The 24,155-nt window shown below is 35.6% G+C and overlaps 1 protein-coding gene across 10 annotated transcripts in view; it reads right to left on the bottom strand.

Moving 5' to 3' along the window:
* The window catches only part of FBXL17 (F-box and leucine rich repeat protein 17), a 572,981-nt gene that overhangs the window by 104,132 nt on the left and 444,694 nt on the right, over nt 1–24,155 (bottom strand). The window contains exon 9 of one of the 10 annotated variants that reach the window (XM_054252083.2): nt 8,376–12,342. The exons of the other annotated variants lie outside the window; for them this stretch is intronic. Within the exon in view, the coding sequence (XP_054108058.1) occupies nt 12,326–12,342 (17 nt within the window). The 3' untranslated portion in view covers nt 8,376–12,325. Of the gene's footprint in view, nt 1–8,375; nt 12,343–24,155 lie in introns of those variants that run through there. 10 annotated transcript variants of the gene reach the window in all.

Here is a 24,155-nt window from a genome sequence, read left to right as displayed (position 1 = left end):
AATAAATTTAAAAAGCAGAAGAGAAACAGAAGAAGGTTATAAGAAATTCCGAGCTATGAAATTACGCTTAAGAATTATAGATTGCACAATTTCTGCTTTGAAATTATCTGTGTTCACAAAGTCAAAGATTTACTTCCAAAGCCACCCAGGAAATTCAATCTTGTTAATTTACTGACACTCTATAGATGTTAAGTATGGAATATGTAACACACTTTGAAAATTGGCTGTCTTAAGTTTTACCCAACTTCAAGGAAATAAAATGATCATTTTTAATCATAAAACAATTTCTTAGAAAAAGAAAATGCTAAAAACTACTAAACTAGAAAAGATGTCATCTTTTATTTCCTGATATTAAAAAATTGCAAGAAATAGTAGAATACATTTTTTAAATAAATTAACATTAACTAGGAGTAACAGCTGGGCAAAAGGACCATAAATTCAATACATATCACAAAATAACTCTTCCTCTCACCTAAATAGCTCTTAGTCTTAACAAAAAAAATTAGAATGTCTAACATGAGTAGCATGAGTTCGAGATTTTTTAAAAACAAAAAACTAAGAAAGATTATTTTTTAAAAACCAATAACTAAAAAAATACCACAAAGATGCTTCACTTTACCACAAAGTGATTTGAAACCCTCTTTAATGTTGATTTTGCAGTCACAGTAGAGGCAGCTCAGAGCTATTGCAGCGGGCTGTGACAGGAGTCTCCAAAGGAGATGAATGAGATCATCCTATTGATAAGGTCGCAATCGATCTGAAGCAGACCTTTTTTAAATTAGCAAAATGTTACAACACTTTAGTAAGTGTCACCAACAGCCCTTCTCCGTGAAAAATGCACTAGCTTATGGCAAAACTAATTTTGTAAATTAAAAATTTGTCTCATAACAAAAAAGTGTTGCTACACCTATTCTTCCTCTAAATGCTCAGAGACATAGATTCTCAAGGTAGCCTGCTTTTATATTTAGTTTCAGAATAGCCCACCTCTCAAAGAGCTCTTAAAAAGTCGTGTCTACTAATTAATATCAATGTCTATGGCTAAAAGTGTCAAAAGAAAGGTTACTCAAAATACAAATAGATATCAATCTCAAATAAATTCTGATCCCTTGAAAATAAAAACATCTTTAGCATTACTTGCTAAAAAGTCAATTACCTCAAAATCAATTACCTCTAATTAATCTGAAGAAAGCAAAACTAACCCTTCAGCTTTCTTGGGAGGAAGAAAGTGGACACAGAAGGAATCTTAGATGGTAAAGGGGTTGTCATAAAACCATCAAAACATAATCGTTGTGTAGTAAAGTCAACTTCTTTTTCCTTCAAGTATGATAGATGAATGTGTAGCTGATAGAAATAATTTTATTAATATTTTTAGAAAGTGATTCTCCAAGTAGAAATCTGCTTCAGAATTACCTTGGACTTGTTAAAAATTCAGATTCCTGAGATATCTGCAGGTATGGTAAGGAATCCACAATTTTACTACATTCCAAGGTGTTTATTTTTCACGAGGTTTCAGAACCATTGCTATGAAAAACTTGGTTGGCCAATTCACTTGTATACAAGATGGCACTTGAGCTTTCTTTCTAAAGGTGTAAGGGGCAGTGATCAGAGGTCAGATAGACCAAAGGCATCAACTCTAGTTTTTGCCTCTATAATCTAACTTTGTTTGGGCAAGTTACTTAAACTCTGAGATTTAAGTTTCTCGTCTGAAAGTAAAAATTTTAATATCTCATAGAGATGTTTTACGGATTAAAGAAAATTTATGTTAAGAATCTGACACAAAGGAGGCTTTCAAAGATAGTATAATTAGTTCAATCCCCACAGTGACAATTAACTTGTTCTGCAGCTGATCCACAGAACGTACCTCAAAACAGCAGCCAATAAAAGAAACTGACTACTCTGGGGTGGTATGCTCCTAACTCCCCAAGACAAGCTCATTTCAAGAAATCTTGAAAATTTTTACCACTATTTCATAAAATTAATTTTCAGGGGGTGGGCATAAGACGGAATGCTTACTGGACAGCTTAGGAAAAAATTAAGAGAAGCACCAAAAAGAACTAGTTCCAAAATAAAAGCAGATTTTTGAGTTTTCTCAGTGCTCAACTCTAGGCATTGATAGGGTTGAGATGGTAGCAAGAGAATTAGTATAGGTTTCACATTTAAAATTAGGATGTAATTTGCCACCTTCAGTACTGTCAGATTGACTCCTTTAATTTTAAATTTACATGGCTTCATTGCTTTGCTTAATATACTCACTTCCTGATTATTTCTTTCTTTCTTTTGGGCGTTCTCAACCTTTCAGTGTCACTGATTAAGATTGCTTATACCAGAAGTATACAGCTAACAGGACAAAGGGCCCCGGCTTTGTAAGTAATCCAAGTGAGGATAATAGGGACAGAGACCCAGGAAGAGTGGGTGTAAACATCTGGTTCCACCGACTGCTCACTATACTCAGCCAATTAGTGTGATCAGAAAGTAACATGCTAATAAACAGTTCTAATACTAGAATGGAGAAAAAGGAAACAACATTTTTTCCCATTGGTTAGAAAAAACTGGGTACAGGTCTAATTATTAAAAAAATCACTCAACAAGAAGAGAAGCTTTAATTCTTATTTAGCATACCCACTTAGAAGTATATTATTTAAAAACTACTAAACTCAAAACTGATGTTAGTGAACAGAGTATTGACATAATCTTTCAGATCTCCATACAAATTTTAACTCATTGGTGACATATACTTTCTAAATTTGGGGCACATACCATTTTTCCCAACTAACATAACTGTGCAGTTCTGTGCTCACATCACCTCAGATTTAACCTAAACTGGTTTCTATGCCCAAACACTGCATAAATACACACTGACATACACAAATATAAAAAAGTAAGCACTTTTGACTGTACTTTGCATAGGCCATAATTTGTACATATTTAAAATATAATTGTGGTAGAAACTTCCTAGTGATTCAGTTGGATTCAGGAAGAAAACAAAAATGTTGAAAAATGAATCTCCATTTTCCATTTTCACAGAGCAGTTTTAAGATGACCTGCTCAATTCTGTGGGGAGCAGACATCAACATATGCAATGCATCCTTAAACAGCAGTCTGTGGCCCAAGCATTCTGTGTAGGGAGTGAGAGCCTGTGTCCAAGTTACACACTGTTCATTGTTGACATGGCAGATAAAAGGTCCAAGATGAAATAGTTCAATGGCCATGTAATACAGGTGAACAGGATAATTATTTCCCTTATGACTGTGAGTCAACTTTGGTACACAGAAATGGAGTAGCTTCAAAAAAATGAATCATGAGTAAAAATAGAAGGAGAAAAGATAGCCCAGGTTTTTTTTTCTTCATAAATTTAAATATCTTTTCCCTTTATGGCCATCAATGTTTCTCCTTTTTTAGTTCTAAGATTCTTATGGACTAATATAAAATCTTTACTCTCAGAACTAAACATGTGTATATGGACCTCAGAGTAATTTGCACTGCAGCCAGCTAGAAAATATGAGAATCAACATCTCATATAGTTTTTCCTACTTCCTTTTGTAAAGAAAGAAAAGCTTAAATTATCTTTTCTTCTATAGTTATGCCAGCCAGAGGGTAACTTGTCCTTAAAAAGCACTGAAACACAGATGACTTAGCTGTTTAATCTGCAGATAGCTATTATGTGCTTCTCTGTCCTGCGGCCTCACTTCTTCAAGGAATGGGACAAGAGCTGTCAAATGAACATGTATATAGGTGCTCCTGGCATACCCATTTTAAACAACAGTTTCTTCTTCCAGCCCCTGTCTTTTCCCAGATAATGTGACTGCCAGCTAATACCTGTGACCCATTTTTCATATATTAGGCAGGCCTGTGCTTTCTCAGACATATCTAAGTTAAAAGAATTACATTCAAAATTAAATGGAAAATAATCCTGTCATAATACTAAGAAGTAAGAAAATAATGGAAAAATTACATCATGTTCTAAATTGTATATAGATCACTCATTTTCTTAAAATAAATTCTGGCATATTAGAGTTTAAAATGTCAAGTATGGTCAAGGTTATGTGGAAATTAGTGAAGAATTGAAGATCAGGTGCTTTAGCATCAGGAAGTGACTTGAATCATGTGGTCTCCATGGTAACAGCCTTGGTGCTTACATCAAAGGGCCTTCTCTTGCATGCACCACATGCCATGATATTTCTGATGAGTGCTTGGGCCATGGAATTGTTCTCCTCATAGGTGGGGGCCCTCTGCATTCAGGACTGGCCATTAACCTTAATTTAGGAATGCTGATGGGTGAAATTATCAGTCACAGAGCCCTGGGTCTAGCAGGGTACAAAGAGCACTTTGTTAAAGAGGGGTAGTCAAGAAAAATTTAGAAGTACCTTATATATTTTCAACTCACTTTTAGTAAAACAGAAAACTAAAGTGTTCTGAGTCATGATCATTATTTAACATACAGGGCTGCTATATAAACACACACACACACACACACACTTTATTATTAAAATAGATTTTATTTCTGTACATATGTTTCGATTTGCCCCACCTGCCTTCACCTGGTTCTAATCAACCTCATGCCCCTTTCACTCACTCATCAAACTCACTGGTTTATTTGCTTGGTATGTTTCGAAGGTCACACTGTGAAAAGCATGTTAACCACCCCATCTTGTTTGTATTTTAATAGGAGTGGCTTTTATTACATCCCTAATGTATAAAGTTTTGTTATAATGTTTCTTATAATATGGGGACTAAGTGTGACATTTGTTACTAAAAACATTATAGTTTTCAGGTCCCTTCCAACCTGGCCTTGACTGACACAGAATAGAGCTTAAAGTAGTTTGCTGAAGTTGTGGTTAGAAGCAATCTCTGAGTTCCCGGCTTCTTTGCCACTTTGTTTTCTCAACTGTGGAACTAACATAGACTTACAAAGGCAAGAAAAGCTCTGGGAAGTTTATTCAGCACTTTGTAATAAAATCCATACTTATTTCAGGGGATGTTTCAGTAGATCTATTCTCAGTGACTAAAATTAATCTATGTACTTTTCTTCCCATGTGACACAAAAGTCCCAGGGGCTTACTCTGTTGTGGAAACTGATACTCAGATTAATCAAGAACAGGAATAATATGGACAGAAATTTGGAAAACTCTGTGGTTCTTATTGGTTCTAAGATCCTTTTTAATTTTGCTCCGTTAGTTACCTTGCTTTTCATGTGGACTAAAGCTTACTCATTTATCCAGGGTTCTGAGATAAACATTTTAAAAATAATACTTGTACACAATAAGTAAAAGTATCATCTGGGACACAGTTTGTCCTCACTAAGTCTCTCAATAGTTACTCATTCATCTACTCTTTCTCTTTTTTTTAAGGTGCACAATGTGATATTTTAAGATATGTATATATTACAGAATAATAACTTCATATATCATTTTTGTGATAAGAACATTGAAAATTTACTCTCTTAGCAATTCTAAAATATACATTATAACTAATTATATTCACCATGCTGTGCAACACATCTCAAAAACACATTCCTTCTTCTAACTGGAACTTGTATCTTTGTCCAACAAGTCTCTGCTCCTTCCCACTCCCAGCTGCTGGTAACCACCATACAACACTCTGCTTTCAGGAGTTCAAGTTTTTTAGATTTTACATATAAATGAGATCATTCAGTATTTGTCTTTTTGTACCTGGCTTATTTCACGTAACATAATGTCCCTTAGGTTAATCCATGTTGTCCCAAAGTACTTCAGAAAGGTTTCTGGATAAATAAAAAATACAAATCCAGCAATCCATTGTATTTTGGTCTGACTACAGCTCCTACCACAACAACTGAAAAAATGCTAATACTGTAACATTTATTTAATAACTATTTACTGACTGCCTCTTCCTTCATGCCACATGCTGTGCTAGGAAAGAGAGATACAGATAAGTCACAATCCAAACTAGAGGGAGTTCCAAATCTACAGACAAAGAAAGACAAGTAAGTATATATTCTCAATAGAGTGTGACTCATGTTACCAGAGGGTATGCATAGGAAGTTACTGAGGAACTGAGGAGAGGTAGGTAGGATGGGTGCCAGAGAAGTTTTCCTTGAGTAAGTGAAGTCTAAGCTGAGTAAAAAGTGATAGGAAGAGACAGGCTGGCTACAAAGAAGTGGGGGTCCAAGTTGGAGACGGACACTTCAGGTTCAATAAGCAACACATGCAAGAGGCGCAGACATGGGAACTTAAGGTGCTGTCAGCTACCCCTTCCTTCCTTCCTTCCTTCCTTCCTTCCTTCCTTCCTTCCTTCCTTCCTTCCTTCCTTCCTTCCTTCCTTCCTTCCCTCCCTCCCTCCCTCCCTCTCTCTCTCTCTTTCTCTCTCTCCCTCTCTTTCTTTCTTTCTTTCGTTCGTTTGTTCTAAGACAGGGTCTCGCTCTGTTGCCCAGGCTGGAGAGCACTGGCACAATCTTGGCTCACTGCAGCCTTGATCTTCCAGGATCAAGTGATTCTCCCACCTTAGCCTTCCAAGTAGGTAGGACTACAGGCACGTACCACCAAGCCCAGCTAACTTTTGTAATTTTTTTGGTAGAGACAGGTTTTTACCATATTGTCTTGGTTGGCCTCTCACTATTAGTCTCAGCGATCTGCCTGCCTCGGCTGCCAAAGTGTTGGGATTACAGGCGTGAGCCACCATACCTGGCTAGGCAACTTCTGACTAACCAATGTGATGGGGGTGGAGAATAGGAGTAGGCAATAAGAGTGGGGCAAGTGGCAAGGACAGGGAAGTAGTTACATATGATCCAAACTCATGGTTAAAACAAAGTGAGTCAAAACCTGGTATGATTTGGATAAAATGGAACATAAAATCATAAAATATATTTCTTGATAAATATTTTATTTGTCGAAAGATTCCTGACTCAAGAATACCTGCATTTCGATGTGAGACAGCCTATCTCATGGTTGCATGGGTTTCTCAACTAAAGCTAAACTTTATGTCAAATGATCATGGGACGGGTCTATGTCTGTGCAGATAAGTGGGAGGGAACACAGGATAGGAGATAGGTTCTTGTGGTTTGAAGAAGAAAAGCTCAACATTTTAAAAAGGATACTTTTACACAATGAGTAATTACAATAAGAAATTAATTGTAAATGTGACTCATCAGACAGAGAAATGCTTTTGGAATAACAAATGTAAGTACAAAATTATGTTTACTATATATCTGTTAAATGTACTCCTATTGTATAATTCTTTAAAAGGAAGAATCACTTTAAAATTAAAAATAAAGTATCTACACACCTCTTTCGGATCATGAGAAAGGTCTGGAGACAGTGGTGATGGTTATATAACATTGTGAATGTACTCAATGCCACTGAACTGTACACTTAAAGATGGTTAAAGTGGCAAGTTTTATGTTATGTATATACTTTACTAGTTAAAAATTAAACTTATATCCTGCCCTTAAATGCAAGGCCCGACGAGAGGCCAAGGTCAAATTTGAAGAGAGATACAAGACAGGCAAGAACAAGTGGTTCTTCCAGAAGCTGCAATTTTAGATGCTTTGTTTTGGTCATTAAAAAAGAAAAAGAAAAAAAGCCTGGAAAAAAATTAAACTTATAAAATAATATAGTTATGATTTGTAGTAAAAAATTTTTTATGTAGAGTAAAACAGCATTAATTACATTTAGCAATCTATGCTTTCACTGTGACCGTAACATTCTACTATACAAATTGCTACCAATCACTGACTATTTTGTGTCAGACCAGCTACATAACACATGTCCTTTGATACTGATATTTTTCTCATTTTAAAGATGACAAATACATGTAACTGGGATAGAAAATACCATTTACATACATGATCTGAAAAACATACATGGATGTTATTGCTACTATCCTACATGTCAAGGGAAATTTTTAAATTCATATTGCTTATTATATTATTAAATGCATTTTAAAAGTTATCTATGAGCTAGTTTCTCTGGAATTAAATAACAGGGAAGTTTTAAAAGTTTTTTTTTAATCAACAAATTTGATTTTATTTGAAGGAGATATGTCTATTTATAAGTTAATTTTTTTCATAATAAGAAGTAGACATCAATAAATGTATATTGCCTGATCCATTTATTTTGATGACTTCAGTTATGTCATGATCTATATAGAAGTCTTTGTAGATATGCCCAAATTTGGCAAAAGTATAAGGTTTGATAGAGAAGACAGTTATTTTAAACAATACATATCATCCACATCTAATTTTTAAAAGTTATATGTGTAATTTCATGGTAGAAAACACATCCTCCTTTAGGAAATGTTTTCATTTGAAACTGAAAGTTGTATGTTCCTGGTGAAGGAAAAAAAACAACACTTTAAATATTTCCAAGGTGCTAATCTCATAGTACCAAAGATCAAAAATATTTTCTTTTTATTATTTCTCAGATTTGGGTATCCTGATCTTTTACTAAAGTATACATAGTTTATAAATTGAAGAACTTTACCAGAGAGGGTACTTAAGGGATTAGCCTTGGCATTAGAAGCCCTTGGCTCTGGTACTGGCGTATCCATCCACCCATTAAGTGAGGGCCTATTGTGAGACAGGTACTGTTGTTAGACACTGATGAATAAGACAGATGTAGTCCCCTACTCCCAAAATGGGAAAGGAGAAACTAAACAAAACTGTGTGTGTGTGTGTGTGTGTGTGTATATTATACATAATTATAAGTTTTATAAAAGAAATGTACAAGACTAAACATAAGCGGAGGTATCTAATTTCCCACTAATTTTAATGAGCCAAGCGCAAAAGCTTTAAGTCAGAAAAAGTGGGTTTTAATGGTGGATTCTCTAGTTGGGAGTTGTGTTTCTTGATGGCTGTGCTATTGAACCTTTCTAAACTTGTTTATTTCCTTTAAAATGAAGATAGTACTACTACTTTTTCTTTTAGGGTTATTTTAAGAGTCGGTGAAAAAGTATATAAAATACTTAATAGTATAAAGTGCATACATAGTAGGTGTTATTATTATAATGCCTCCATTTACTATAAAATACAATAATGGAGCATAAAGCATATTTAGCCCTAGGAGCATGGAGAATCATGTTGCTTCTCAATGTCAGACTCAAATTTCAGAGACACAAATCAACAACTTTATTATTTGAAAACTCACTCTAGGGTTTATAGAACAGAAAGTAAATTGTGGGAAGTAGATTCTTTTCTAATTAATGAGGTTAATCATCAGATAATTCAGAACATCCAAAAGTTCTTTATAAATTTCCTAAGTTCCTCTTGCTTTACCAGCACAATGGAGACCTAACACATTTATCGCTTAGGCAAATGTCCAAACAAAGTTTGAGAAATGTGAATAAAGTAGCATAGTTTTTATGTCAGTGGGAGATTTATAAGATTTATTATGGTTCCACTTTAGTACAGACAGGTGAATTCACTGCACAGCTGGCAACTTTTTACTTCACTTGGTGTAGGGAAGACCTGACATCAACTAAAGGTTCCCATTTTCTTTATCCAAATGGATAATTTTGCCCAAACAGATCACTTTGTTATATGAGTTTTTGTGTGGTGAGCTGGTAGAATTGTCACTGCCTTATATGATCAAACAGCAACAATCAAAATCACAAGGGACACAATGTATAGGCAAGGTACAATTAGAGCCATCAATTATTCTCGGGGATAAAACTTAGTATTTAGAAAATAAACACTACAAAATTACTGGTTATCTGTTCCTTTCAAAAAAATTGCCCATAATGAATAGTAATAAAATGTAATACAAATATGAAATGTAACACAAATATCCAAACTGGATCCTAACTACACAAGGTGAAAATCCTGAGCCAAGAAGCTGTACCCAATTCTCATACTTCAAATTAGGAATCTTAATAGAACTGATAGTCCCCATTAAATTTTGTCCCATTATCGTTAGTACACAGTTAAGACTTTGTATACAATGGATAGCTTTACCTTCAAGGCTATTTATAGCAAGCTAAGAACTGAGACCCCAAAGACCTCAATTTACATAAAAAGAAGGCAAGGCTACATTCAGTCAGGTATACAAATCACAACCATATAGACAAAAGCTCTAAGAACTCATAATCTCTTCTTTTTGGATTCTGTCAGGAATGGCTGGCTAATTGGGGAAACTCATGAAAGTACCTTACAATCCAATTAGCACTTCAGTGCAATTAAGTGGTAGAGGCTTTCCTATTCTGCAGAGACTGGCTTTGATCTTGCAGTGAAAAGTGTCCTTCCTTAAAGCGGAGGTTTTGATTTTTTTTCTCAGTAATTAGTGCTAATTGTAAACCCAAGCCTGACCTGCTATAAACAGAGTGTTTTACCGCATTTGACACTAGGACCCTAAATCAGTGTTCTCTTTTGTCTATATTGTACTTGCTTATTAGAAATCTGGCTATTTTGCTCATCATTTGATGCACAATGGATAAGTACATACTAAAGTCAGCTGAAACAAATGCCTTGATCTTAAGAGCTTGTGTGGGTATTTTCACTGATATCTTTTAAGCCCAGTTACCATGAAAGTAGTTGATTGAATTTCACTTAAGGAATATACTGTAGTTTTTCTACACAAAGAATGACTATTCAAAAGCAGTTTCTAAAGAGCTTTAACAATGCTTGTATGTTTGGAAAATAAAAACAAAAGATGAAAATGGTCTTTTCATGGGATCAGACATAAAGAACTGCATAAATCAACTGCAGAACTCTCTGGAAAAACACCTATTATAACAATGTCTGTTAAATCAACTTATTGTTTAGATTTACAAAAATGAATTAAAACAGAGGTCAATGAGTGAGTAGGCCGATGAGATACCTCTATATGGAAATAAGATGCTGTAAAATAGAAAATCCCAGACCTTCTCCAAAGTATAGATAAGATCCTTTGAAATCAGCACAAAGTTTCAATGCAAATACAAAGCAGCTGGATGTTAGAGGGAACGTTTCTCCCTCAAATATGTTTTTAAACATACCCTGTTCCATTATTTAGCAAATGCTTTCTTCATAGGAAAAATTATACATGGAGCTATAGTCAGTCCAGATTATACTACTGGACACTCTGAACTAGGACCAATTTAGTGATCTTGAAATAGACACAGTCTAGTGTACAGATACATAATTACTGAAGGGAAAAATGTGTTCCCAATACAAATATGCATTACACATAAAATATGATGACACCAATTAGCACTCCTTAGAAATAGCTATTTTGGTGATATTTTTCCCCTTAGGGGCAAAAAAATCGAAAGTCTAGTAACAGTTTTTTTTCCATGAAAGATAATATGATTGAATCTGACTAAAACAAAGGCAGAATGGGCTCTTAGAAATTTTCCCTGATTTTATGCCTTGCAAATTTATTTTAATCAAAGAATAAGAGGCATATAGTTTAAAAATCACACAATAATAAAAAGCCTGTTGAAAACGTCAGGGTATTTGTCCTATCCCTTCCCCTCCTCCTCTCCAGACACAACTACCTTCAACCCTTTCAAGCCATTGCTTTGGCTCTTCATCTCCATATTTTAAAATCAGCTAAGACTGCTCTAGTGAAATGGCTCAGAGGGATAAGTCCCGACTATCTGTATTTTGGAGTTACTCAGTGGAAGGGGCTGGGATCTTACATTTAGTACCAGACTCTCACCCCTGTTTTCAGTCTGATCTCATCCTCTTCAGTCCCTGCAGCCTGTAAGCCCTGAGGTTCTCTAATTCAATCTTCCAAGAGCATCATTTACTGCCAGGATGAAAGTGGTGAGGTCATTTGTCCAGTGACAGAGAAGGTTTTGAGGAAGGAGAGATCAGGAGATCCAGTTGTAACTTACACACACTTTCAAGCAATCCCTGTTTTCACTCCCCCCCACTTTCTGTTACTACCTTGCTTCCAATTTCTCAGACTTTTCTGGGAGATAAACTGGGTAACTGCTCTTTCGTACTCTCAACCTGGAAGCATTTTTGTTTGACCTTACTCCTCTCTACTAAATCCTTATGATTCCATTAAAAATGTTTTGTGGTAAAATATATCTAACAAAATTTGCCATGTTAACTGTTTTTAAGTGCACAATTCAGTGGCATCAATTACATTTACCTTATTGTACAACTATCACCACATCTAGTTCCAAAACTCTTCCATCATTCTGAACTTTTATTATTTTTCCATCTGCTTTCCTGTTTCACAGGTTGTGTTTTAGGAGTCCAGTGATCTACTTTAATCATAACTGAACTGTGTATTTCTTTTTTCCTTGCTTTGGGGTAATTTTCAAGAGATGAATGCAGAAGTATCTTTTTCTGTAATCATAAAACCAAAGTATCATCCTCTCTTTTAAAGATGGGACAACTCTTGCTTGGAGTGATTAAGTAACTTTATCTGGCTATCAGTGTCAATCAGTGGACAAGATAAAACCCAATTTTCTTAATTATCTACCTGGGGTACTTTCCATCATCTATACTATTCATATCATTATTGGAGTTCTTATGAGTTAGGATCTTTTTCTTTTTCTTGTACACTGTTTTAAATTGTGTATACCAAAGAGATTGAGAATGATGTTTTTATAAATATTATTATAATACTAACTGTTGGAAGGTTGCTCATTAGGAAGCTAGATCTACTTAATTCTTGTGGTGACAGTAAGTAGGATATCGAAGATCAGAATCAAATCTCTAGAACTCCTTAGACTTGCAAGCATGGAAGAACTTGACCACTGTTGAGAGCTAAGTTTATATGCCCTTTTCTTAGAGCAGGCAGTCTATATTTTAGGACCCTTTTCAAACAACATTTTCAATATTTTACCTAGCATGCATATCAAATTAGATGTAAATTATACCTTAAATATTTAATGATGTAATAGCAAAAAGAATAAAAAATTTTCTGTAATTGGATGTAGCTTTTTATGTTACAAATACTAACTTCCTGTATTCCACATATCACGTGGCCACCTAATTTAAGATGAGAAAAAATTTTATCTAATCTTAGGTATTATCTGCTTCAATGATAAACTGGCTTTAACAGGGTGGTATTACAAATAGCATAGTTTTATTTTTTGAGATTAAAAAAGTTGTTCCCAGTTTTACTGAGGTATAATGGACAAAACCGTACATATTTAAATCTGGTGTTTTGATCACATGTATAAATGTGGTGTTTTGATTATATGCTAAGTTTTACACCTAGACTTGATGTAAGTGTCACTGGCAGAAAGGAGGAGGAAAAGAGTAACAAGGGCAACAGCATAAAGGAAACAAAGCAATGCTCTCAGGTGGGTATCCTTGGAGTCCCTATTTTACATATGGAAGAGATGAATCTCAGAAAAGTTATGTAATTTTTCTAATATGACACAGCTACAAGTGATAGAATTCGGATTTGAACACAGATCCAGTGCTCTCAACAAGTAAGCCGTGTGTGCAGATTAAAGAGTTCCCGAAAATTCAAAAAACAAAGTTTACCTATATATATAAAGTAAAGCTAGATGTAATCATAAAATATTATAGTACACTGATCATGGTGAGGGCAGGGCAATTTCTTCTCATCTGTAAAAGGCAATTTAGTCTCTTCTTTTAGAGTAGATACATCTGTTACTCTTGCTAAACCATTCATAAATATGGAAAACACAGGATGAGAAACACTAAACTATGCCCATGAAAATGTAGATGAAAATTTTGTTTTTACTTATAAGTGAATGCGATGAATCATTACCAAAACCCAATGCATCATAACAAAATTCTTTTAATACAAAACTTATTTTACATGCCAACAATTAGGTGAAGAATCCAGAAATAAATAAAAATTGCCTTTGAATATGCATTGAGAAGAAATGCCAAATCAAATGCCCTCTGTACTTTCTTTATAGGAAAGCCATATGAACCTCTCTTGGAGTCTAGTACCTCTTATTTTAGAAACAATTCTGATAAGCTAGGTTTTTTTTCATGTAGTCTAAAGTACATCAAAGTAAGTAAACAAAAAGGAGTGATATAGTGCTAAAAGTAGGAATACAAGAACACTAAAACATCAAAAATGGCCATGAGGAACCCCCGTCACCATAAAAAAAACCCAAGAAAGAACTCCCCAAAATTACCCAAGCATAAGTTAGAGGCTGTCAAACCACAGGCTGCAGGCCAAATTCAACCTACTGCTTGTTTGGTGACTAAGTTTTACTGGAAATCACCCATGTTCATCACTTATACATTGTCTATGGCTGCCTTCCCAGTGCAATGACACAGTGGAGTGGCAGCAACAGAGACTAAGTGGCCTGGAAAACTTAAACATTTACTCTCTGACCTTTTGCAGAAAAGGCTGTCAATATCGTGGTCTAGGTCATTGAAAGCATGAATAAATAGTTTTCCATACCGTGCGGGGTATGTAGACATGGCACCTTTGACTCACACAGAAATTGTTGGTTTGTAATTAGTACACTTTAGTATACACTTTAATAAATCATTGAAAAATGTAATGCATTTTAGAAAAGTTTCCAGAAAAGATGACTCATTATTGTTTAATGGACACAGCCTAAATATTTTACTTAACCAGAAACCCATTTATATAGAACACCTAAATAAAGACATGCTTCTCTATATTTCAAAAAAAAAAAAAAACCTATTCAGAAATTGAAATCCTAAAATAATTTACTAGCACAAGCAGGTGAACAAAGTTAAGTCAATTCAGACTCCCTTGTTAAAATATCTTTCCCCTTAAGATCAAAGTTTGTGTTCTAATTTCCATCAGGAGATCCACAGTCTAAGTACGGTAGAAGCCTCATGTTCCCCAAACTGAGCACCCTGGAAACATTGATATTAGACAAGTGAATTGGCATTTTTGAAGAACTATGGCTGTAATTTAAACTACTCCTTAATCTTCCCCTAAAGCATGCTAGAGAACCTAATTTCCATAAAATTTTCTAACCCAATTTGAACAGTATAATGTGGACAGTGGGGAATAAATGGGTTTGATCAATTATGAATTTATATGATATGTTAGTAAGCTATTCAGGCATCCTCTTACAATTCAGTATTTTGAACACTAATGCCATGCTACATAATTTTAAAATGGTGCATTTCAGAAAAACCTCACTAGGGCATATTTGCATATTTGGAAATCTAATTAACCCAAGCATATCTTAAGGCTTTCAAGAGAGAACATACAATAACATTTTTGTCAGCTGAATGTTTGCTTCAGGCTATGTAAGGATTTTATCGTCTGGTGTGTGTTAACCCTTCAGCTCCCCATTTTTATGTAATGGCTGTTTAATCTGCGAGTTGAGCAGATGGAACTTTCCGCTCCCTTTCTGCACTGGAGACTTTAGGGCTCTGCATGAACAGGAGGAGCTGTGATGGTTCTCTTTGTTACCAAGTTCAAAACTCTCATCTCTCCTACCTTAGATAATAAAACTGAGAGCTGCATTACTTGCAGAAACACTTGAATTAGATGAAAAAAATGACCACCACATTGCATAGACAGCGAAACATCCCTTTCATATTTTCTGTGGGAAAAATATTTCAGAAAAAGGACAGGTGCCCAGTGATGAACACTAACCAATCTCACAGCTGCTACCCTTCTGCCCTTAACTTTAATTTCCTCTAGTGGGTTTTTCTTCTATCCCTCAGGCCAGAATCTGTGACCAAAGCCAACAATAAAAGCAGAAAGAAAAGGCCAGTTCTTTAGACCTATCAACTCTACTAGAAGGCAACTCTTTGCTCCTGCATGCGTGGCTCTCTCTGCATGCCTGGTAGTAGAGGCTGATCCATGGCCAAAGTCCCACTCTCCTGTGATTTCTCCTTTAAAACTTTGGCCATTTATCTTGCCAGAGTGGAAAAAGACCTGTTGCCCTTGTTACTGAAACTCCCCAAGGACTGTGCAGGTACGGAGGCTCCGACTGCATGGAAAACTGTATGCGCTTGCATGACCTTCACCTGTTTTATCAGGTTCCCTGCAGGTGCTCCCCGTGTTAGAGGAGCCCAGAGGAAATGTTGCTCTGGAAGAAACGGAGTTGCTTATGTTAGCATTAGTTAGGCAGAAAACTGGATTTATGTAAAATTACGATATGCCTAACAGAATCTAAATACAGTATGCTAGAAATTTCAGAAGTGAGGTAAAAAATTATAAACTTAATTTGCAACAATGTACAGTCAATCTTCTATAAAATTTGTGTTTTGAAGTCACAAATTTATTCCAAAAGGATTGATATATTGGGGAAAAATGTGAGAATAATGCAAATTACATTTGCTTACCATTTCCTTGTGGAAAACACCAGTTCAACATGGAAAACTGCACTAGGCTGAACTGGGCTAGGGAGATGAAATTCACAAAGCACACATCTTAAACTTCTACCAGCTATCTCATTTCACCTCCTATGATATGTATGGGCCAGTTATGAGCCACACCCCTCCACATCTGCTGCTACATCTTTACATGGGATTTCAGATCATTCTACTTCCACCGTGTCACCATCACCTTCTAATGTCAACTTCCACATGTAAACTTAAGGTCTTTTTCAACATGCACTGCCACAGTTATTGTAGTATATATGTAGCTCTGTAGCATGAATATGTATTTCTTAACCACTGAATACATGTAAAACTATGCTATTTTTTTTATGAGGTCCCGATCCTTTAAAAATTTTAAGTGTTCCTGATAAAGTTCTTGAGTGTTTACCCCTGATTCCGTTTTCTCATAAGCTAAAATTTGGTGCATAGCATGATGATTTTGTCACTTTATAACAGAAATGATTGTAAATCAGGTTTCATTGTTTTATTACAGAACAAAGGTCAGAGGACAGAATCACTAACACTTTAGTTGATAAAGTGAAACAAACATTTTCATTTCTACTTCTAGTATATATCCTACTGGGTAGGAATGAAAGTTCACATGATTATTGGCATTTTAGAGCATTCTGGGCTTCCTTCCCACCCCACCCCAATTCAGCTCCCATGTCATTTCCTCCAGCAAACCTTAACTCCTCACCCCAGTTCTGTATTAGATGCCTCCACTGTAACCTATGTGTTTCCAGGCTCCTGCTCATAGTTTTGGGAAAGGCTTCATCACACTGCACTGTAATTCTGTGTACTTATTATATTCATTCACCAGATTGTGAGCTCTTCAGAGCCCCCTCTGCACATGTATTTGAATTCTGAACATGTAGCACAGTGCTAGCAGACTGGAGGTGCCCAGAAAATGTGTGTGAAGGAAGAATAAAGGAATGTCCAGTTCTTCTTTGTATCACTCACAGCCCTGTGCACAGTGCTTTGCACAGAGCAGGCACTCAATAGATACTTGCTAAATAAATGAAAGAAAAGAGAAAACAAAAAGTGTACTTATTTAGAGACAGGCAAACAGTAAATAAAATTATATCTTGAAATTGTCAAATAAGGGCTTAATATAAATAGTGTAAATTTATCTTTATAGGTAGAAAAGAAAGAAAGATGACTCATATTTTATAACAAAGATAGAACTGTTAGATTCCTCAAGAGGTTGTCTGGCTCATTTCTACCATCCAGTCAACTCTAAAGCCAACCAGATCAGTGTTCATTCCATTTTAAACATCTTCAAAGATTATATCATGTTCCTTGCTAGCCTTAGACAGGCTTAATAATATTTTATAATCAAGAAGCTTCTTCCAATGTAAGATCAAGCTCCCCTTTGCTACTTTAAACAATTTTCTTTTGTTCTTTCTTCTATAGGGATGGAGAACTGGTCAGCATTCTTATTCTTATAAGCATTATTATAATAAGCACACTATAAGACAGTTATTAAGTCACCTCTTAGCTTTCTATTTTCCTGGCTAAGCAACCAAACTCCTTTAATCTTTTCCCAGATGACCTATTTTACATCCCATAAGCATTTGTCACTTTTTTTTATAGACCTTTCCCAATTTTCACACTTACCTCTAAAATGTAAAAACTCAAAGTTGTCAAAATAGTTTAATAAAAGCTTACACAATGCCAAACATAACAAAGAATTATTTACTTCCTAATTCCCTAAATCCCAATATCATATGAGTTTTATAGCATGCTTTGTTAATAGCCAACAACCTCTTACCCCATCTCCATCTCTGTTAGTCCTCATGTGTTTCCTGAATGGGTGGTGTTTAAAGAGGGCCTGGCACCCACACTATCTCTATGGACAATGTTCAAAGGTGGGTGTCCTCAATGCATGCAACACTCTCTGGGTCTGCCCTCACCAGCTCATTGAACCAGAGCTTCAGGAAATGGAGCCTGTTCAGGGTATACTTCATTTTAATTTTCTGTAGTTCTGGCCACAGAGGAGCTAAAAGTGCCTTTTGCAGAGCAAAGCTAGCCTTTTCCATCTTGTTTTATAGCAAGCTTGTCCAACCTGTGGCCCATGGCCCACATGCAGTCTAGGACAGGTTTGAATGCAGACTAATACATATTCATAAGAGCTCTCATAATTAAACATGATGAGATTTTTTTTTGTAAATTTTTTTTTTTAGCTCATCAGTTATCATCAGGATTAATGCAGTTTATGTGTGGTCTAAGACAATTCTTCTTCCAGTGTAGTCCAGGGACACAAAAAGATTGTACACCCCTTTTTTAGAGTGTGCCCCACTCTGCTGTCACCTGTACTCAGACAATCTTCTTCCCTCTGCTGACAGTATAGTTTGCTGTCTCTTTCAGGATATAACCTTGAATTTGTTCCACAATTTTAAAATGTGATTTATATAATTTATTAAGATCATTTTGAATTCTAGTTCTAGTGTTCCTACTGTTTGTAACTCCTGTTAGCTTAGTGTAATCTCCAAACTTAATCAGTATGCCTTGAATTCTGTCATCCAGGAAATAATGAAAAATGCAGAACAGAATCTAACACAGGCACCAGGACTGAATCCTGAATATCTTCAATCAACAGGACTCTGTTGGCTTATGGTAAAGACTTTAGGGGGTAATACCCCAAAAAAAAGTACACTTAACTAATTGTGATAGGCTCTAGTTAGACAAAATCTTATTTATTGATAAAGAGCAGCAACTTGTGGGGCTGAATTAATGTGATATTAAATTGATAATAATTCCATCCATTGTTTTCCTTTAGCCAGTGTAAGTTAATATTTCATCACAAAAAAAATGTATACCATTTTGGGCAGATTTGCTATTTGCAAAACAGAAAGTAAAATTATAACAAAGGTTTTGCAAAGGATGATCTTTACTACACTATTTGTTGTCACTGTGGAACTTTTAAAACAGCAATAATCTAATTGTTTTAAAAATGTAAAATTACATTACATTAAAATGTAAAATGTAAAAGGATGTTTAAGCAAATATAAGAAGTTAAAGACAGAGACCTCATCAATCTAGGTAACTGTGATAGGGTCAACAACATACGTAGTGAGTAACTGCATAGAGAGGCAAACACTAGCAAAAATAACTAAAGTTAAATGTATTCTAAAAAAAATTCCTTTATCTTTTAGACTTCAAACTAGATACCCTATTATACAGTTAAACAAAAAAGAGTAAAACAATTATGTCTTAATAGTTATAAAGTTTCTTCATTGGCGTTTTTTAACTAGGTAAGTAAATTTAATTTCCACTCAAAAATGTCATGCCAGAACAGTTTCCATCAGACAACATTTCTGTCACCATTGCTACACTCTCCAAAGGGTCTAAACAACATACCTAGAGACAATTAAATAGCAATGTCCTTAAGGAACAGTGTTGTTAATCAACAATATTTATTAACTGAAAATTCAACTGCCATATGGTTTGTTAGTTGATTATTTTCTAATTTTTTTAGTTTTAGGTTCAGTTTTTTCAGATTACTAGGTTGTTTTATGCAACTGCTTATTAGATATTTACAAAACTGCACAGAAATAGGTAAAGTGAGAGTTAATAAAAAATTATCTCACTAGACTCAGATTTATGAAATGTTTGCTAAAGGGATATCTACTAACAGAAAAAGGAACATATATCAAAAGAAGAAAAAATATCTGAGCTGTGATGTTCAGCAAGGAGTTAGTGAACTGACCTTGGAGTTGTATTGTATAAACATACAATTCTCCCCATTTAGTTTTCTGCTGGCACATACGCTTGTCTTCATATAATGTTAATGCATCATTTATTTATATCAAAAGCCTGCCCTAGACAAGAGTCCTAAAAATATAGTAAGATTAAAGTCTTTGTTCTGGGAGTAAAATAACTTGAGAAAGTTCTCATTCTTAAAATATGTTATTCTATAAAATCAATTCTTAGATACTCAGAGTCTAGTCATTGAGCTACGAATTGGCTATAAATATGCTTGGGTAATTCTCCTCTTCCTTCCTTTTCTTCATGTATTGGCTTTGACTGCTCATTAGCACATCCAGAATAAGATAGGCTGGGTGACACAAATCTACCAATTTAGAAAACTTGCCAAAAACTTCTGGAAATTGACTTCTCTACAATTATCTTATTTTTCATTATAGTTCTTAATATATGTTTAATTACTAGGATTAAGTCCACAGGCAAGTAAACAGATTACATAGAGAAATGTCAAAATAGTTATTTTCACATCTCATATACCATCAGCTTATAATGTATTTCCATTAAAAACTACCTGATATTTGTTTTTTAGTCTATACAGTTTTCAAGATTAAAGATGTAGGTGAAATCTTTTAAAATAAATGTGTTTTAAAATTTGTTTTCGCACAAACTATTATATTAAAAGAGTACCTGAAATAAATGTATCATTGCCTGAGATTTATTTATTTATTTAGAGATGGACTCTTGCTTTGTCACCCATGCTGGAGTGCAGTGGAGTGATCCTGGCTCACTGCAACCTCCGCCCTGGAGATTCAAGCGATTCTCCTGCTTGAGACAGGGTTTCACCATGTTAGCCAGGATGGTCTTAATCTCCTGACCTCGTGCTCACTCTGCCTCGGCCTCTCAAAGTGCTAGGATAATAGGTGTGAGCCGCTGCACCCAGCTGCCTGGTATTTAGATAATAAAAATATGTGGTTTTCATTGTAATTCAATTAGGATTAGTAGAATTTGACTTATGAATTGAAATAGGAAGGATGAATTTACTGTTTTTTTCAGCAAGACACAAAGAATCCTGGAAATCCAAAGGAAAAAAAGGATGCTTGGAATCTAAACCAATCTACATGCAAATTTGACACTTTGCTTTTATTATGATAATTAGAGGCTTTTTTTTTTTGAGACTGAGTCTCACTCTGTCACCAGGCTGGAGTGCAGTGGCACAATCTCAGTTCACAGCAACCTCCACCTCCCAGGTTCAAGCAATTCCCCTGCCTCTGCTTCCTAAGTAGCTGGGACTCACAGGTGCGTGCCACCACACCCGGCTAATTTTTTGTATTTTAGTAGAGACTGCGTTTCACCATGTTGGCCAGGATGGTCTTGATCTCCTGACCTTGTGATCTGCCCGCCTCTGGAATTACAGGCATGAGCCTAAAAGTCTCCCTTATCTCTACTGGTTATAAGAAGTATAAATAACATTATAAGTATTACAAAACCAGAAGAATCAAGGATTTTCTATCTGCAATTTTTCATCTCATCCCTGGATTTCCTTTAAAGTAACAATTACTGAAGTAGGTATAAATATGTCTGAAATAGGGAGGAAAGAAATTATTTGAATGATTATTTCAAGCTAACATATAATATTCAGTCAACAAAGAGTTATTGGGTAGATTTGTTAATATTTTGTTGTTGTTGTTGAGATGGAGTCTTGCTCTGTCACCCAGGCTGGAGTGCAGTGGTGCAATCTCGGCTCACTGCAACCTCCACTTCCCAGGTTCAAGTGATTCTTCTGCCTCAGTCTCCCGAGTAGCTGGGACTACAGGCACACGCCACCATGTTCAGCTAATTTTTGTATTTTTAGTAGAGATGGGGTTTCGCCATATTGGCCAGGTTGGTCTTGAACTCCCGACCTTATGATTTGCCAGCCTTGGCCTCCCAAAGTGTTGGGATTATAGGCATGAGCCACTCTGCCTGGCCGATTTGTTAATTTTATATAGACTTAGATAATGGACCAAAAAGGAGAAAAAAAAATCCTGCCCTTTCTTACTCAGGGATCAGGAGTCATAAAGGCAAAGACTTAGTGGTGGTGATACTGGCAGCAGAAACCTGAAGGCAGGAATTGTCTGCCTATGATTTCCCATGATTGTCTAGTTTGGGCCTGCAGTTTGACTATTTGGTGATGCCTGTTCTAAAAAACAATAAGAACCAACCATGTGAGATATGAGTAGAAAAAAACACATTTCATTTTTTTTAAATGCTTTAATGACATGATTTATTTCTCCTGCTTTTTGGGACATTTCATGTTATTGAATCAATTGGAGAAAAAAAGGATAAGACAGTAACATATATCACAGACTCCAGTATAATAATAAATGGCATTTAAGGTCTCAAGTCATATAAGCTAGAGATAAAAGATAACTGATTCTAGTCTCACAGGGGTTGAAGGGAAATTATAAGTATTAGAATATACTAAGACAATGAGATACATTTTAAATCCCATTCTCTTTCACTCCCTTCTCTCTTTCCAAGCTCATGTATGATTGGGTTGGTTTGGGACTGGAGAATAGGGTTGGAAATGTCTGCCATTTAAGTATCAAATTAAAACAAAAAATATGCTTATCCCTTGCCACTATTATGGGACAAAAACATCTAGTTGGGTATAGGCAAGCAGGAGCTAAGACTTATTCATGTATTATGCTAAATCATTCATTGGAGATAATTCTTTCTGAGAGGGTTAACAAAGAACTGTTTAGGGTTTAGTAAAGTGCATATATTCCAAATTGACTTTTAAAATGAGAAGCAATTGTTATTATCTCTGAGTTATCATTTATTTTATTTATGGGTTATTATTTATTTTCTTTGAAATTGTAATTTCCAAATGATAAGGAACATACACACAATTTAATAAGTACACTACTATAATGCTAGGAACTTTACATTTATTATTGCTAAACTTTCAATAATCTTGCAAGGTTGGTATTATTACTCCTACTTTACAGAGAAAAAAACTGGGGCTCCCAAAAGGTTAAAGTTCTTGCTTAAGTTCACACATAGATAACTGTCAGAGGCAATACTGTTTTCTAGAAAAATGCTAATGAACAGAGGTGAGCTGCTATTATTGTTGCTGTGAGGGGCATGTATGGGTCTTGGATATAATCTTGGCATTCTTTATAGTCACTGCCTGAGATTCTTCACTTGGAATCTATGGACTTTCAATGGATCGGCTCCAGGCAAACATGATGAACACATTCTACATAGACATACATAATGTGCACTTCTCTGGGCAGGAAGTTCATAACTTTCATCAGATAATGACTAGATAAAGTGCTTGTTCAAGAAACCCGGCAAATAGTTTGTTCTTTAAATAAACATAATAATATTTCTTGTATGGCTGGGTTCATTAAAGACAAGACTGTGATGAAAGGAAGGACTGTGGGGATGGGAAGTGAAAGCCAGAAATCAGCTGCAGCTGTCTGGGCAGATGTAGGTTAGGAAAGCTAGCTGGGGAGACCCAGGCCTGAGAAGGGAACAGTGGAAGTCCATGATCTCAAACTTTATGTAGCATGATCAGAATAACCTGTAGGGCTTGTTAAAACAGGTTTATGGGTCCCATTCCCAGCGTTTCTCATTCAATTAGGCTGTAGTGGGGCCCAGGAATTTGCATTTCTCAGTGTCCAGTTAAATGTTGATACTGCTAGATAGAGAACTGAAATTGCCTTTGCAAAAATTATGACAGTGAGAGAAATCTAACACGGCTCACCCCATCTTACTTTTAGCCAAACAGGCTGGCTGCCTTCACTCATTCCTGGGTGTGGGCCAAGTTAACAATGGGAGAATATTTAGTTTATAGTTTAACTTTGAAGCAAGGATGATAACAGAACCTCCCTGAAACTGCTCCCACTCCTTGTTCAGGGGCTGAAACTGCTTTGTTAAACTAATGAAAGGCCACAAGTTTAGAATTATGAAAGGGGCTGAATTCTGCTAAGACATATTTGCAGTTAAATTACATCCAGCCATTGTTCCAGAGGTCAGGAGATTTGTAACTTCCCCATTACTCCTGTAGATAATATCCCATAGATAATATTGTAGAGCCTAAATTGACCTTTTGAGATGTTTTTTCAGACTTTTACATTTCTGGCCACTGACTGATTCCACCTGGACCTACAACTTGTGACTCAGTCTTTCTATGGACCTGACCCAGAGGCTAAATTAGTGCATGAGGACCATTTTCCACATCTCTATC

The sequence above is a fragment of the Callithrix jacchus genome, chromosome 2, assembly GCF_049354715.1.
Source record: "Callithrix jacchus isolate 240 chromosome 2, calJac240_pri, whole genome shotgun sequence".
In the NCBI taxonomy this organism is placed as follows: Eukaryota; Metazoa; Chordata; class Mammalia; order Primates; family Cebidae; genus Callithrix; species Callithrix jacchus.
This window is presented reverse-complemented; position numbering and strand designations above follow the sequence as displayed.